Raw genomic sequence first — 15,423 nt, 5'->3', positions numbered from 1 at the left:
TCTTTATCCTATGGGCAGAGCAACTGGTTGGGAGGGTTTTAATATTTCTGTCTTGACAAAACAGGAACATGTGGCAGCCAATGAGTCCTGGGCACTTGCAGTAATGGCTGAAAGTATTTTGTGAGGCTAAATTCAAGCCTATTATAAAAATAGGTGGCTGGCATCTGACAGAGTCTGACAACAGCACCAGGGCTGTCCTGGTGTTTTTAGCTCAGCATTAAAAGCATCCGAGATGGCTCCAAGATGGATGCCCTGAGCTCCCCTAGTCCATGGCAGAGCATATGGGCATCCCTGGAAAACCCTGGTGCTGGTGTGGTCCAGGTCTGCCAACAATAACACACCTAAATCTGACTCTCAGCCCCATGCGCGTTTACCCATCACAACAGTCTGCTCCCGCAGCATTTGAAAGCAGCACATTATTGCCTTTAAAGTGGAACAAGAAAGTCCTTTTTTTGTCTCAGCCATTCACTCACACACGTGCAGATGGCGGAGCCTGCCTATGAAACATGGCATCTGGAGTGGCACTGACCCCCTCCATATGCAGGACCTGCTGATGCTCTTGCACAGGCCAAGGGTGCAGGGGCATGTGAGGGAGCAGCAGCACATGTGGTCCAGCATGTGCTGTCCTTCTGGCAACGCAATGCCTGGTGTTGCATGCGTGGATGGCACCCTCCCCACAGCCAAACACATAGTATGCAACATGGTTTTCTATCTGCATGCAGTCCAGGATGGTGTAAGAAACCCAACAGCTCCACAGCAAGATGAACACATGCGCCCACCCACACCAATACAAACCAGCAACGCCTCTTCCATGATCATTCATCCTTGCAGCATGTACAACAGAAGGGTTTATGAAAGCTTTGAAACACACCAGCAGCTTGGTTTGTAACTCTCAATGCAGTGTCTTCTCTTACAAAGCTTCCTCCCCAGACACCCCACCAGCAACAAGACAGGACCCCCCTTCTTCCTCCCAGCACCTTTGCTCCTCAGCCTGGCCTCTCACCCATGGTCCCATCACACCCAGCACTGCTGGGTACCACTGCGGTGCAGAGATGCCCAAGCTCAGGGTCTCACTAGGACGATCACTACTCATATCTCCAATCACAGCAACCACAACTCACCAACATCTCCGCCATGTGCATCTTGGTCATAGCCATCTTCATGACCTCAGGGGGAACAGGAGAACCTGCAATAACTCCTGGAAGAAAGAGGAACAGATGACTGCCTTGGAAACCATCTATTTATTCCCAAGAGTGGTCCCTCAAAGATTCTGCATTCCCAGATTTAAATGCTGGTGAGACCTTTGGGATACACTGGTTCCTGTCAAAATATTTTCTGCTTTTATGGATAGAGGTTGTAGTTATTCTAGAAGCAAGGGCTGCAGGAAGGCCAGTTTGTCTGAAGGAATTAAGGGTTGGCAGAGATCACTCATTAGGAAAATAAACTCCACAGCACAAACCTCATCCAAGCTGCAGTTTCTAAAAAGGGAAGATTGAGAGCAGAAAGAGGCACAGATTTTTAGCAGGACAAACAGGCCCATCGATCAGCACCACCATAAAACCAAAACCCTTTCCTCCTGCTTTGCACAAGGCAGCCCTTTTGGGAAAGGGCAGATCTCATCTTCACTTGTTCTGTCGTAGGAAGGCAGAGCAAAAGAGTGGGGTAATACATAGGCTTTGCTGGGAACAAGATGAGACGGGGCGATTTCCCACATAGAGGTGATTGGGTAATCTGCTGAAACGTTTGTCTGTTCCAGCACCACCTTCTCTCAGTGCTGTCATTGCATCAAAAGGGCTGATGGCCTCCTCGTTTCAGCTCAGCTGTTTCCAAGGCTGCCTGTGACAAGACAGAAAGCTCCAGCACACGTTGTCACACCCTCTCCAGTATTTAGGTGAAGGCAGGAAACTTTAGGCCAGAGAAATCAGCGTAGCTCTGCTTCAGGGATTGCACCAGCCTAAAGCATCTGCTGCCACATGGTGGTGGCTGGTGAGACAGGAGCTGAGCAAACAGGCTATTCCTGACACCCTCCCTTGCAGATGAAACAGGAAAGTACTTTCCTCGACTGCTTAAGATGAGAGAAGAATCCTAAAAATACATATATTTTGAAGGAAATCCCAAGGAAAGGAAACGCAGCATCAAATCCACAGTGAACCACGAAGTTTGCACAGCTAAATTCTTCCCTTCTAGAAGTGCCAGCTGCTTGCAAAGCTTACTACAGCCTCCCAGCAGGGAACAGCAGGAACAGTAATATCCCTTTTCTCAGGATTTTTCCATTTGAGTTCCAAGCCTTACCTCCCCGGAGACTTGACAGGTCATAGGAGTCAAAGTCCGGCTGGGAGAGCATGTCTATGAACATGGTTGGTGTGCCATACAGAAAGGAGCATCTTGAGGAAGGGGAGAGAAATGGTGAAGTTGGAACCATCCCATCCTGCCCCATCCCATCAGAACAGCAGCACAGAGGCAGGCACAAGCAGATGCGCTCTTCATCAATGCACATTGGTACATTGCTATGTACCAATACAGGTACATAGCAATAGGTATGAGTGGATCATGCAGACGCAATGATAGCTCTTGTTTTATGAGCTACACATGCAGAACAAAGCTGGAAATGCATCTCAGCCGCGGTGAGATGTGAACACACACCAGCCACAGCAAACCTAGCACCACTGCAAGGTGATAAACCCTGTGGCAAAACACAAGCTCTTACTTCTCTCGAGACACAGCCTCCAGCGCAGCCTTCCCCTCGAAGCTGGGCGATGAGAAGATGCAGGAGGACCCGTGCAGAGCCATCACCATGCAGCCTCCTACCGATGACAGGCAGTGATAGAGGGGTGCAGGCAGGGCAACGCGGTAGTCCTGGTATTGAGCCAAGCACAACAGTGAGGAGAGGAGATCTCCCACAGCTGGTTCCCAGCCCATCTCCCTGCTGAAGAGCTACGGTCTAAACAGACTATTCCATGATTCATTGAAAACTTGCTGGAAATGAGACATTCATCTGTGTTTCCACGAGTTGGAAACGTGATGCTGGTCATTCCTGCCTTTAATAACAATCAACTTGGAAGCTTTTAATGTCAAAATTGCAATGGCAATCAAAATGGCAATTTTAATGTCAAAAAATGCAAAGGCATTTTGCAATGCCTTTTTTTTTGCTGGACTTTTTGGCCTGGTATCACTTACACATGACTTTATGCTATGCCAGAGGGGTGGTAGTACTACGACAGGCATGAAGTGCGCGGGACTTGGCACATGCTGTTGATTTTGTTTTTAAAAGCACCAAAGGCTCTGAAGATTGATGGAAACAACCCAGTATTTTCCTGCATCAAAGCAGCTGTGTTAGAAATAACTACTTCAAAAGAAAATATTTGCCTTTAATAGTATTGAATCTAAACTACAAATAGAAAGGTCACATCCTGATGAGAGTTACAAGACTCTTACGAGTCTCATGTATGCATGACATGAAATGAAGTCGTATAAAGCAGATTAAAACGTTATTCAACAGAATTCAAAGCTAACATCCAGAGTGTTGTAATTATCTGAAATGAGCATTCACCAAGATGAAAAGTAGTTAATTTCACATTTTTTCCCCCCAAAAAGGCATCTTTTTCCTGCCCCCCAAAACCCTTCACATGAAACTGAAAAGAAACATCACTGAAACTCCATTGAAATGACAAATGTTATGGATGAGTATCCCTCAATGCCACTCGCAACTGGGTGATCACCAATGCTCTCCACACCCATGGTTTCTCTGTGGCCATGGAGACGACCCCAAAGTGTGTTTCTATAAGACCCACCTGCTCTGTGAACCCCAGCCTCAGCCCGATCAGATGGGCGTTATTCACAATGTTCCTGTGGGATAGGGTGGCTCCTTTGGGGCTTCCCGTGGTCCCCTGAAAGACACAGGGCATTATGCAGTGATGAGCTACGAGTGTTCTGGGGCAATCTCACTCTTCATTCTCCATTCATACCTGGGAGACTTATTCTCCCCTTTAACAGCATCTGAATCCGAAAACACACACACACACACACACACACACACACACACACACACAAAACAGCCCAACTTCAATTGGACAGACCTCCCGTGACACCCTCTCATCTACATCAACCCTTGACAAAGAGCTGAGCAGCAAGATTGGAAGGAGGGTAAATGTTAGAACACCTCCTTCATCCTACAGCAGAAGATGGAACCAGGGTTTGATCTCGGAGAGCAGAAGGAAAAATGAATGGGACGCTCAGCATCCCACACATCTTTCCCTGTGTCCCCCAACCACCAGGAAGGCAAGAGCACCTACTGAAGTGAACTGGATGTTGATGGGCTCATTGCAGGAGAGTGTTTGCTGCACGGCTCTCAACTGTTTCATATGGCTGCTGTCCCCTGCCTGCATCACCTCATCCATGTGAAAGGTGCCTGGCAGCTTGGAGTCCAACACGATGACAATGTTTAAGTTGGGTAGCCTGGCAGGAAGAAAAATACCATTAACAATAGCAGAGCAAGGAGGAAACAGCATAGATGGGTATACATTGGTCAAGCCAAACCTCCAGGAGGGCCTAACTTGTTCTCTTCACATGAGGTCCTTCTTCCACCCAAGCCTGTGTTGTGCAGCTGAGACGACACAAGGCAGGACTGGCTGTGAGGTCAGTGCAAAGACATCAGATGTTCCTGACTCACCTTTTGCTCTTTATTCCCCCTGGGCTGGATGTTTCTATCTCAGGACATGACTGCTTTAAGATATCATAGTAGTTCTGTGTTTTAAATTGAGTGGGAAACACCAGTGCCTTACAGCCAACCTGTGAAGGGAGACAGAAACTCATGAGAAGTCACGTTGGGTTGATGTTCAGGCCATGATACAGAGCAGTCACCCCACACTGCAAACGTTAGCCATTACACCACACTGGGATCTTCTCCATGGCTTGTTGCTGCAAGCACATGGTAGAATCAGCAAACTCCAGGCTAAACCCAGAAGTTTTAAACTCTTCTTAGTAAGATCCATTGCATGCAGTGGCTTAAAGATTCATTGGAAAGCATAACATGGGTCTTTGCACAGTGAGGGTGCAGCAGCCATGGTCCCAGGGTTGGGGACATAGAATCAGAGAATAGTTAGGGGTGGAAAGGACTTTAAGATCATCCAGTTCCAACCCTCCCACAAGCAGGTTCACTGAGGGCAAATGCACTCATAAAAGCCCTCAAGCACAGGGCAGGGTGCTGTTACTGCACCCTGAGCATCCATGTAGGAGAGCAGAGCTGCAGCCCCAGGTTCCCTCTTCTCTCAGGACCAACACTCCTCATTGCAAGCACAAGGCAAACAACGTTGAGTTGTTGCCTCACATTAGGAGTCCCACCACTGACAAAAAGCCCAGTCCCAAAATATGGAGAGAAATCAGTTATTTGAGTTGATCTGAAATGAGGAATTTTGAGGAACTTTGGGAAAACAACAAAACCTAAAGACCAGCTTTTGGGTCAAGCCAAGGTCTTGGTGTGGGGTTTTAAAGATGTTCCATTTCCTAAGATTTTTGCACCTCATTTTAGAGCATTATTCCTTATTTTCTATAGTTTCATAATTAATCATTATTAATCAGCTGTTTTGAAAACTCAAACATTTGCCTTTCAAGCCTCTACATCTACACAACCCCGAAACAAAGCACTTTCATTACTCCAAGAATTCCTCCCTCTTTTTCTGCAGAGCTTTGCTGAATCTGACCCAGATTTGAAACCCGCTTTCATCTTCCAAATAAATGCATTCTTGTCAAATAAACCCTTCACATCAATTATTTACTCAGCTGGTTTCATTATTTTCCCAAGGTCCATGAAATAAGGAGAGCAAAGCTCCGGCAATAAATTATTGGTAAGCACCCTCTAGGGTTTGTCAGAAGGGAAGACAAACATTTGCTCTGTTTCCTGGAAGAGGCTGCCCAGGGGACTGAGGCTGTTCTGGGATGTTTTGGGCCTTTGGAAGTTTTACTGTTCCTGCAAAACTACTATTCTGGTCGAACTGGCTTTGCAAAAGAGATGTTACGTGAGGAGAGGAGCTTGCAGAGCAGATGCTCTGTGAGATAAGAGTCTCTAGTTGGGTTCCTCCTACTTGGTGTCAACCTGAATGGCAGCACCCATCTTCAAAGGACCTGTTGTATGAATCCTGTTATCAGTTTGCTTTCACAAACCATGGAAATGCAGCAGGAATAGCTATCCAGCATGTATTTATGTATATACCTAAGGGAGGGAACGTGATGGAGCAAGAGAAGCACTGCACAAGCTGTCAAGATCCAAGAGGCAAAGCCCTAAAGTCTTCAGGGTTTTTGTTGTGCAAATAAACAAATACAAATGATTAGGGAGTGAGGAACCTCAGAGATCCCAGTGCCAAAAACACATGGAAAAGCTGGGAACATTAGCAAACCTGGGAGGGTGAGACAGGAACGATCCCCAGTGGAGCTGAAACACGTTTCTACTCTTACCCCATCAATATCCCATCTTACCCCATCTCCTCCTCAACTGGAGGAGGAAATCAAAGCAGACTCTGACACAGAATGATGGAAAGGAAAACAAAAGCTAAGTCTCCTTGGGGAAAGAGGAAAGCACTGCCATGCACGTTTCCACCTGGTGAGACACACAGGAGGACATCCACCCTGGAAGAGATGTGCTTCACTGCAGCACTGCTTCCAATTCTAATGCACCAAAACAGGAGTGAGACCACCATAAGAGGATTAAATGAAGGAGAAATGGCAACTCAAATTGCAGCCCAGCAACCAAATTACAGTTATTGATGCAAAAGTCTCCCTCTGCTGCCAGAAATTGCCTATTTTCTAGGTTAAGCAAGAGCTTGGATAGTGCTGGGAAGACCCAGAAGTAATTCCCTCTCTTCTGGTATCAGCCTTTGATTTAAAGATGAACAAACCACAGATGAGCAAATTAGCTTAATTAATCCTGGGATTAATTTTTAGCCATCAAATGTTTAATAACCCAATTTCCTCATTACTGGAGCTAAGAAACCAGAACAGTTTAAACTGATCGATGCTCGGCACATTGCCAACTGAAACTCAGGCAAGTATACAAGGGTGGCTGAGGCAGCAGGGATCAGGCAGTCAGGAAAATGCCAATACCTAGGACTTAAACCAGGTTAAACCTAAAGCCTAGGACAAATGTGGGAAGGAGAAATCAAGCTTCTGAGTCTGTTTATCCTTTCTGAACCTTCCTCTTTCCAAGGTTAAAGTCCCAGATGGTGATGTTTGCCCAAAGCAGGAGGTAGGCAGGATGGCACTGAGCCAGGCAGATGTGAGTGTGGGAAAGTTGGAACTGATTTAGGACAGATGCCTCCAGAGACTGCAGCCATGCTCTGTTACTGCTCAGTCTCTGCTGTCCTGGCTGCCAGCTTCTCCAGCAGTCTCTGGGTCACATACTTAGTCCCATTTTCCTCATTTCCTAGCAAGGGGCTGCTGGCAGGTAGGGCTGTATCAATAGATGTGATATTGGCAGGAAATGGCTGTTAGAGACAGAGATAAGGATGCAGAAGTCTCCCTCAGACAGACATGGGGAACAGCAATAAATGCAACCACTGAACAGCAGCTTCCTCCCCTTGGTCACTGCATGTTGTGTTCCCTCAACACGGCCACCACAGCCCTGCTCTCCAGCCAGCTCCCCTGTTATGCCCATATCTCAAGTAGAAGCTCCTCTATGCTGTGTCCCCACTATCCCCTTTAACAGATAGCTTCTTGCAGGAGTCCTCACAACGATTCAGTTCGCATTACCAGCGAGTGCCACACAAACCTTACTGATGACAAACTCCAGCTCAGGGGCCTGGTAGGCTGGATTCACAGATACCTGAAGAGGGAGGAAGAAGAAGGATGATCAGGGTTACCCTCGCCTTGAAAATCATCCCTCCTAACACGTATTCCAACAGAGAAGTTTGCCCAGGGACCAGCCACACTCAAAGCCTCTCCCCCACAGCACACTAAGAGCCCACCACCACAGGGGTTTCACAGTCACCAGAGAAACTGGCTTAATCCTGTGTTTGCAGGAAAGAAAATGAAAAAAGAGGCTTATGTGAGGTCACAAAACCAAGCCAGCTTCAGGAACAGAGGCCAAACCGCCTGTCTCACAGGCACACATCCAATCTACTAAACTGAGGACTCAAAACTCGAGTGCAAGTCAGGTTTCCTGATGGACAACCATGAAAATACCACCTTTATCTTGTCCAACTCCACAGAAGCCGTATTGGACACTGGAATTGAGTTCCCCATCAGGTTCATACTGAGCCACCCTGTTCCTGTGTCTTAGTAGACAATGGGATGAACCGCAGTGAAGAAACATGGACCAGAAGGGAGGGTGCCATCCTTATCCTTATCATTGTGCACTGTCTAAAGTGCATTTTGGTGAACGTCCCAGGTCATACTATCAAATGAAAACTGGCTTTTGGAGATATGCAGCTCATACTAGATTTTTAGGTGAGCTTTTGCATTTAGAATGGCTCTAAATAGCTGGTAACTGTTTCTGACAGCATCATGCTACATAAAAATGATCCTATAGGCAAAAGTATACATCTTTCTATCATCAGCTGCTGCAAGTTAGTTCACAGCAGTCTGTTTCTTGCTGCTCCTTCCTCTGCAGTCTGCTTTTCTACACAGTGGAGGGCAAAGATGCACAGATCTTGTTTAAACACTGGATTCAGTTATAGACAACACGATGTGTAAGAGCATGGAGAAGAGAGACAACAAACTTTGTTCTCCAGTATCTCCCATTGCATCTGTGTCTCCATTTTCTTGCCCTGCTAAAAAACAGACACAGCATCACTCCTTACCAGGATGATTCCTGCCTGGGCAGTCGCAAACTGCATGAGAACCCACTCGTACTTATTGGGACCCCACATCCCGAGCCGGTCTCCCTTCTTCAGACCAAGAGCCAGAAGCCCAGCCGCTGCCTGGTCCACCTGCAAAACACAAGGCAAGAGCATGAGCATCACCCACAGGATGCAGTGAGGGAATGTTCATCTCCAGGCACCACTTTATGGGGGAAAAGCGTCATGTTTGCAACTGAAATCAGACAGAATATACCTCTGCTGCACTGTCAGCCTGCTGCATCTTCAGTGTCACAGAGCAGCCACTGCTTAGCGGGTTGATAAAAAGCATAAACCCAAGTGTGGAACAATATAGCAAAGCAGAAAGGAAACCAAAACAGACAATTATGTACCAGTAGTTGCAAATTAATTCCTGCCCAAAGTGTATTTAGGGTCTAGCTCCTCATTGACTCAGCTTAGGACTAAGCTTTACCCATTTACACTGTTGGATCTGCCTCTGCTCCATCACATCACTTACTTCTAGAACTCAGGTGAAGAAAACTGCATCAAGTGATCTTTGGCCAGTTTCTATCTGGGGTTGCTGTACTCATTAACTCCTCATCCAGCCACTATATTAACATAACTACTGCAAGATGGTGTGTTTTGAGTGTGCAGGTGCATGTATAAATATCCTGAAGGATTCAGGAAAGTTTTTGGTACGGTATGTTCTCAAATGAACTTATGAAGTTCGGAGACATGAAAGTGAGGAATAGCTGTTCTCTGATTTAGTGCTGAATTATAGCCCAGGGTTTAAAATTAGGGTGAATGCAGGTAATCTTGTTTATGTGAATGGATGTAACCTGAACACCTTTTCCTATCCAAGATATCATACATTTAACAGAAACTTTTCAGGCCTTGAAATATTGCCCCTCCACTCAGAATGTATATAAACACGTACTTGTGTGCAATATGCACACGCATAGATACATCCACACATGATTCCCTGCATGCTATTGATATCAAGTCCTTGACTTTGCTCAGCTGCCTTTGTACTTGGATTAGAAACCCCGACACGCTCAGAACCTCTGACAGTCAGAGCAGAGTGACTAATACAAGAGCTGGAGCCTGCTCCACAGGAGAAAAACACCGTGACTCAGCCCATACGCATCAGATAGGGCTGATAATTCTTAAGTATGAAAGTTCATTTTGGGATAGTCAGTGAGCATTTTACATAAGCTTCTCCCTGCTCTTGGAACCCCAAGGACAAAGGCAGCACTGGAGTGTGTGCTGGGGAGGTGCTGTTAGAAGCCACTTTCCATGTCTCCATCATGCTTGCTGCTGCCGTTCTCCGCTCACCCAGGCCCTCCAACGGGTGAACCAGGCACTCACCTCCTCTTTGAACTGAGCAAATGTCTTCCGAACCCCATCCCGGCAGAAGACCAGAGCCTCACGGTCAGGAAACCGCTCGACGGTCTCATCCAAGCACTGGCCTGTGGTTTTGGTGAGCAAGGGGATGTCTGAGGTCCCCTGGATATAGCTGTTGGTCAGCCTTAGGGAGGCAGAGGGCACCCCCGTGTGCAGGGCACTGGGGAAGAAGAGTCTGGTTTTAATATAAGCCATTAATATCATCTTCCTAGAAGGATCATCAACCTGCCCACAGCACCAGCAGTACCCAATGCATATCCCCACACCAACGGGAACCACAGGCAGCAGCTTCAGCAGGTCAGGAGGGTGCTGAGGCGCTGGCACAGGGTGCCCAGAGAAGCTGTGGCCGCCCCATCCCTGGCAGTGTTCAAGGCCAGGTTGGACACAGGGGCTTGGAGCAAGCTGCTCTAGTGGAAGGTGTCCCTGCCCGTGGCAGCGGTTGGAACTGGATGAGCTTTGAGGTCACACATCAGCCTGAACTCAATTTCCCCCCATTCATTATGGGATCAATATTCTGCAAAGACTTGGCTGCTATTTACCATGAAAGATTCTGTTTTCTGCTCACAAGGAACAAAACCTACCATGAAATCTCTCCCCTTGTGGAGTGAGTGCAATCTCAAGAGCACGGAGATTTTACCTTCCAGGGGCAGTTTTGCTCTGGAAGCTAATTGATGCCCTCCTCCTCTTTGCCCCACTGCTTTTGGGCAGATGGAGGGTTGTGCAAGTCAACAGGCTCTGTTTCGACATGATTCCTAGCAGAGCCCTTGGGTGACTCACATCAAGGCTGCAGGGCTGCCTAAGGGGGAGGACAAGTGCTAAACTACCTTTCGCCATTTGAAAGCTCCTGAGCAAAGCACATAGATAAATGAGGAGATGAAAGGAAGCTCTGCAGAAGAAAAACCTTCATAAATAGAGCTTCTACAAAACACAGGTTGTAAAAGCTCCCCTGAGCCCAAGGGAAGGACAAGCTGCAAGAGCCACTACAGGCACAGCTACTCGGCCGTTTGAAGCGGTGATTGGAGAAGTCACATCTCGTTGCCATGGCATGGTCTGAGAAGCAGCTCCAGCCACCAGCCCAAGCAGGTGAGGAAACCACAGGCTGCTTGCAAAGCTGTTTAATGGAGACAACCACGTTCTCATCCCTCTAAAGCCAAGCCACCTCCAGCTGCAGAGGAGCCTATCCTTAAACTCTCTGCTTGTCCCTGCCAGCAGAGGCACAGAGAGGTCCCTGCTTGCTCCTGCAGCCTGAGAAGGGCTGGAACAGGCAAAGAGCAGCCGGTGAGTGGGCTGTGCAAGAGCACATTCCCTGAACGTCATCCAGGGAGCATGGGGAGCTGCGCAGGCTGGAGTGGGAACAGGCGAACACAAGCATTTCATGGACTGCAGTGACTGGTGACAAACCTGGTCCAAGTGTTATTCTACCACATCACTGCAAAACAAAACACAAAACCCCCCACAAAGAGACCGGAGAGGGAGGGAAAACTGTTACAAAATTCAGACTGTGACAAGATCCAATCAAAATCCCTAAGGTCCAGCTGCAACAGCCTCCTCCCTGCGCAGTCAGCCTTCAAGGCTCACTTGCACAAGCACTGCTAATGAGAAGGGTGATTGATGTTTTACAGTGTCGTGCCTTGGCAAAGCACTGCGCCCGCCAGGCTTTCTGGTCCTGCTCTCAGTTCTTTTCCTTGCCTGAAGACCCAAAGGGTTTCACTGACCTCGTAGGAACTTTCACACTGAAGGCAAGAAGGTGCAAAGCCAGAGCCAAATGATGGTTCTGTCTCCAGTCTTCCTCCCTGCCCCGAACACAGGGAGGAAACCATAACAAAGTGCAGTAATAGTTCTCTTTATAAAGCCCTGCACTCCAAAACACTTCCCTCTCAGCCTGGAACCACACAGAGCTTGCTCTCAAGGGTCCCAGGCATCTTCAAATCCCATTCACATCATCAAATAAGAGCATCAGCAGCACTGAAATTGGGGCCCAAGATATCTCATGCTCATAACCCACAGTCACTAACTGCCCTCAAAGCACTTGCTCACATGGTTATATAAAACACATTAAGCAAAGCACAGTTCACAGCTGCCATCGAGCTTGAGCTCCCTGAATTCTAGTCTGATGGTCACACATGCTTCAGCATCTCTGCATCACTTATCTCCTGGCCATGGCAGAAGTGAAAGGTGTGGGATAAAACACAGTAGTCTGCTGGAAGCACTGGAGGTCAGGAATGGAAGGAATGAGGCAGATACAAGATTCATTATCAGTAGCATCATGCAGGAAATCACATAGCATTGATTTCCCTCCTGCCTATAATCAACAGCAAGTGTATACATCTGATGTGAAAGAATGTACCAACAGACCTCTGCAAAGGATATGGAAATCACCTTTTTGTTCGTCGTTGTTACAGAAAACAAGTGATTCACCTTCCACCTCTTCCTGTGAAGCATCTGGTACTGCTGGAGATGCACAAGACCAATGGTCTGGTATTACAGCAGCTCTCTTTTCCCTGGATTAGCTGGAGGAGAGCAAATAAAACTGCTTCCTCTTGGGTCTCAGCATAAACACTGCTCTCAGAGAGCACATGCCTTCTGTTGGCAGCAGCTCCAGCAGCAAGACAGCCCGCGGTGCCTGCAAAGAGCCAGCCCCAGCATCGGGCAGAACTCCATAACCCTGGAATCTGATGGTGCAACTGAATGGAGAAACATCAGAGACTCGGGGGAAACTCATCCCTGTTGTCTGCTGCGAGAGAAAGGCGAGGAGCCGCATCCTGGCAGTCCCAGAGAGCTCTGGACCCTGAGGGCGGTGGGATGAAGCAACCCTGGGAGCTCTGGTGTTTACCTCTGATCAGCCCCAACCACTGTTTTATAGCTGTCGATATAAGATAACCAGCTTCGGTTTTAACTCTTCACCACTCTCTATAGACAGTATCCGACGAGACAAGAGATGAACACAGGGCAGAGGCATCGCTGTAACCTCCTGTGCCCATGACAAGCACACCTCACAGCCATAGAGGACATTGACCTGAGCTTCGGTGCTATCCACCCAGCACAGTGAGGACAGGTCCTGCCCTGACGACAGAGTTCAGACCCAGAGAGGTTCACAGGCTCCTCTGCCAACTCCTTTGCTCACAGATACCTTTTGCACCAAAGCAAGACCTTCTGGGTCTTTTATGTAACACAACTGCAATAAAAGAGTGGTTAAAGTTAACCCTGCTCTGTCCTCGCCTCTTTACTCTTTAAAGCAACCCTGTTGACTAGAGAGTCAACCAGGCTCTCATTAAGGCTTTTGGTTTGCTTCAGTTTGAGGAAGGATCAAGTCCCCAGAGCTTTCAGACTCCTACTACAGCAGACTTTCTGGTTACGTTTCCCACTGTGCCTCCCTCCCCTCTGCACTCTTCCTGCCAAAAGGACAAACACTGCGTAACTAGGAGCAGAACGGCACAAGCTCTTCTAGAACATTACTAGAAAGACTTCGCTCCTTCTAAATCTTTTTCTCCAAGTGCTTTGTATCCCTGCCTCTCAGTTTCACTTCTGGGCTGGAGTTTAAACTATAGTGAGCTCTCTGTCGTGCTTCACTTCCCATTCTGTTTCCTAAGAATGGATTCCAATGGCAGTCTTGGCTCCAGCCATACACACATGGGCTTCCATTACCTTACTCCTAATCCCAACCCCGCTGAAAAGGAATACCTGGACCCTCTGTGTGGGAACATCAAGGGCTGCTGCCCACTGCTCTTGGGAAATTGCTCCCTGGAAGTCCGAGTTGGAGGCTCTGAGGATCAGTTGATCCTTCCAAGCCTTTCCCAAAGCCAGTTGCTTTCCTACTGCTGATCTTTCCCATGAACCTGCTCCAAGAGGCAGCACTGAAGAAAAGTGAAGGGAAGAAGTGGCCTGACCCCTCCAAACCCCAGAGCTCCACAATGCCTCCCACCACCCTACCCAAGCCTAGGGTCTGCACGGCCACTCAAGGACAGGGACACTCGATGGAGCCCACCGAAGATGTTTGATACACTTCACATTACTACAGTCAGGACGGAGCTGCTGCACAAAGTTCAACCCCAGTCACACAGTCACATCCCTCCACAAGCTACATGAGGCTCACTCCTGCCCCTGATCTCCCCCCAGGTGGGGGTGGGAGGCAGACCCAGGGGATGCAGCCCATCTCCTGCCACTTTAGAGAGACTTTAAGGAAGCCAAAGGACAGCAACACTCTGAAAGTGAAACCTCCAGCTAAACCCACCCCGCACATAGCCACCCCCTGGCTGGGCACCCACACTCCTCTGCAGCTGCCCTGTAGTCCCTGTCCCACATCACACATGGCCTCCATCCCCTAAAGCCCCCATCCCTGACCCTACAGCCTAGGTGCCCTATAACCCCCCATCCTCAGCCCCCACAGCTCTCCATCCATTATGGCCCCCCAACCGCTCACCCCTTTGTCCCCTCTATCCCTCCATCCCCTATAGCCCCCCACGCCCTCTCACCCATGGTCCCCTGTGCCCTATAGCCGCCCATCCCCTATAGGCCCCCAGCCCTCCATCCCGGTCTCCCGGTCCAGGCCCTACCTGGGCGGGGGGGCTCCCCGCCGCCCTCCCGCCCGGCGCAGGAGGGTCAGCCCGCTCCTGGGCAGCGTTGCCAGCCTCGCCGTGGCCATGCCCGTAGCAGCGGGGGTACGAACCGGGCCGTGAGATACAGGAGGCGTAGGGGAGGCGGTGCGCGGCACTGCCCGCCCCAGCCCCAGCCCCAGCCCCGGCCCCGGCCCCTACCCCCGCCCGGCCCCTCGCCGGTCCCGCCCCGGCGGGCTGCGGCCCCCTTCGGTCCCGGCTGGGAGGAAGCGCCTTGTGGGACCGGAGAACGCGGCCGCCCTGCCCGTGCCGCGGGGCGAGCAGCGAGGGGTAGGGACAGGCGGAGCGGGGACCCCCTACGGCAGCACAGAGCCCCGCCGGGTACCTTCCCCCTGCGCCGCCTCCATCCCTCGGCTACCCCCTATCACGGCTCTTCCACCCTGTCAGCCTCACCCCAGCCCTTGTGCACCCCGAAGAAGCCCCGCACCCTTGCTGAGATGGACTTGGGTGCGGGTCAATCATCATCACTTGTCCCTGCTCTCCTTCACCTGCGCTGCTCGGTGCCCGCGCCCTCTGAGTCACTGATTGACCTCCAGCCCCGTCTGCTCCAGGAGTTCGCACAGTCACCACCTCGCTGCCCTTCAGCGCTCCCTGCCTGCACCCTGCGGGCTGCGGGAGGA

The 15,423-nt window shown here is 49.4% G+C and overlaps 1 protein-coding gene across 1 annotated transcript in view; it reads right to left on the bottom strand.

Moving 5' to 3' along the window:
* ACSF2 (acyl-CoA synthetase family member 2) overlaps positions 1 to 14,852 on the bottom strand; it is a 35,157-nt gene extending 20,305 nt beyond the window's left edge. The window contains exons 1-10 of the mRNA XM_057418416.1: positions 14,744 to 14,852; positions 10,155 to 10,350; positions 8,790 to 8,918; positions 7,760 to 7,813; positions 4,670 to 4,788; positions 4,293 to 4,455; positions 3,792 to 3,887; positions 2,708 to 2,856; positions 2,293 to 2,384; positions 1,122 to 1,198 (exon numbers count right to left, since the gene is read on the bottom strand). Coding sequence (XP_057274399.1) covers positions 1,122 to 1,198; positions 2,293 to 2,384; positions 2,708 to 2,856; positions 3,792 to 3,887; positions 4,293 to 4,455; positions 4,670 to 4,788; positions 7,760 to 7,813; positions 8,790 to 8,918; positions 10,155 to 10,350; positions 14,744 to 14,832 — 1,164 coding nt within the window. The 5' untranslated portion in view covers positions 14,833 to 14,852. The remainder of the gene's footprint in view (positions 1 to 1,121; positions 1,199 to 2,292; positions 2,385 to 2,707; positions 2,857 to 3,791; positions 3,888 to 4,292; positions 4,456 to 4,669; positions 4,789 to 7,759; positions 7,814 to 8,789; positions 8,919 to 10,154; positions 10,351 to 14,743) is intronic.
* Between the last annotated feature and the right edge of the window lie 571 nt (positions 14,853 to 15,423).

Source organism: Pezoporus wallicus, unplaced genomic scaffold, assembly GCF_028554395.1.
Source record: "Pezoporus wallicus isolate ANWC-B61680 ecotype Strahan unplaced genomic scaffold, APGP_CSIRO_Pwel_v1 contig_3710, whole genome shotgun sequence".
Lineage (NCBI taxonomy): Eukaryota > Metazoa > Chordata > Aves > Psittaciformes > Psittacidae > Pezoporus > Pezoporus wallicus.
The sequence above is the reverse complement of the archived record's forward strand: the minus strand, read 5'-3'. Positions and strand labels throughout refer to the sequence as shown.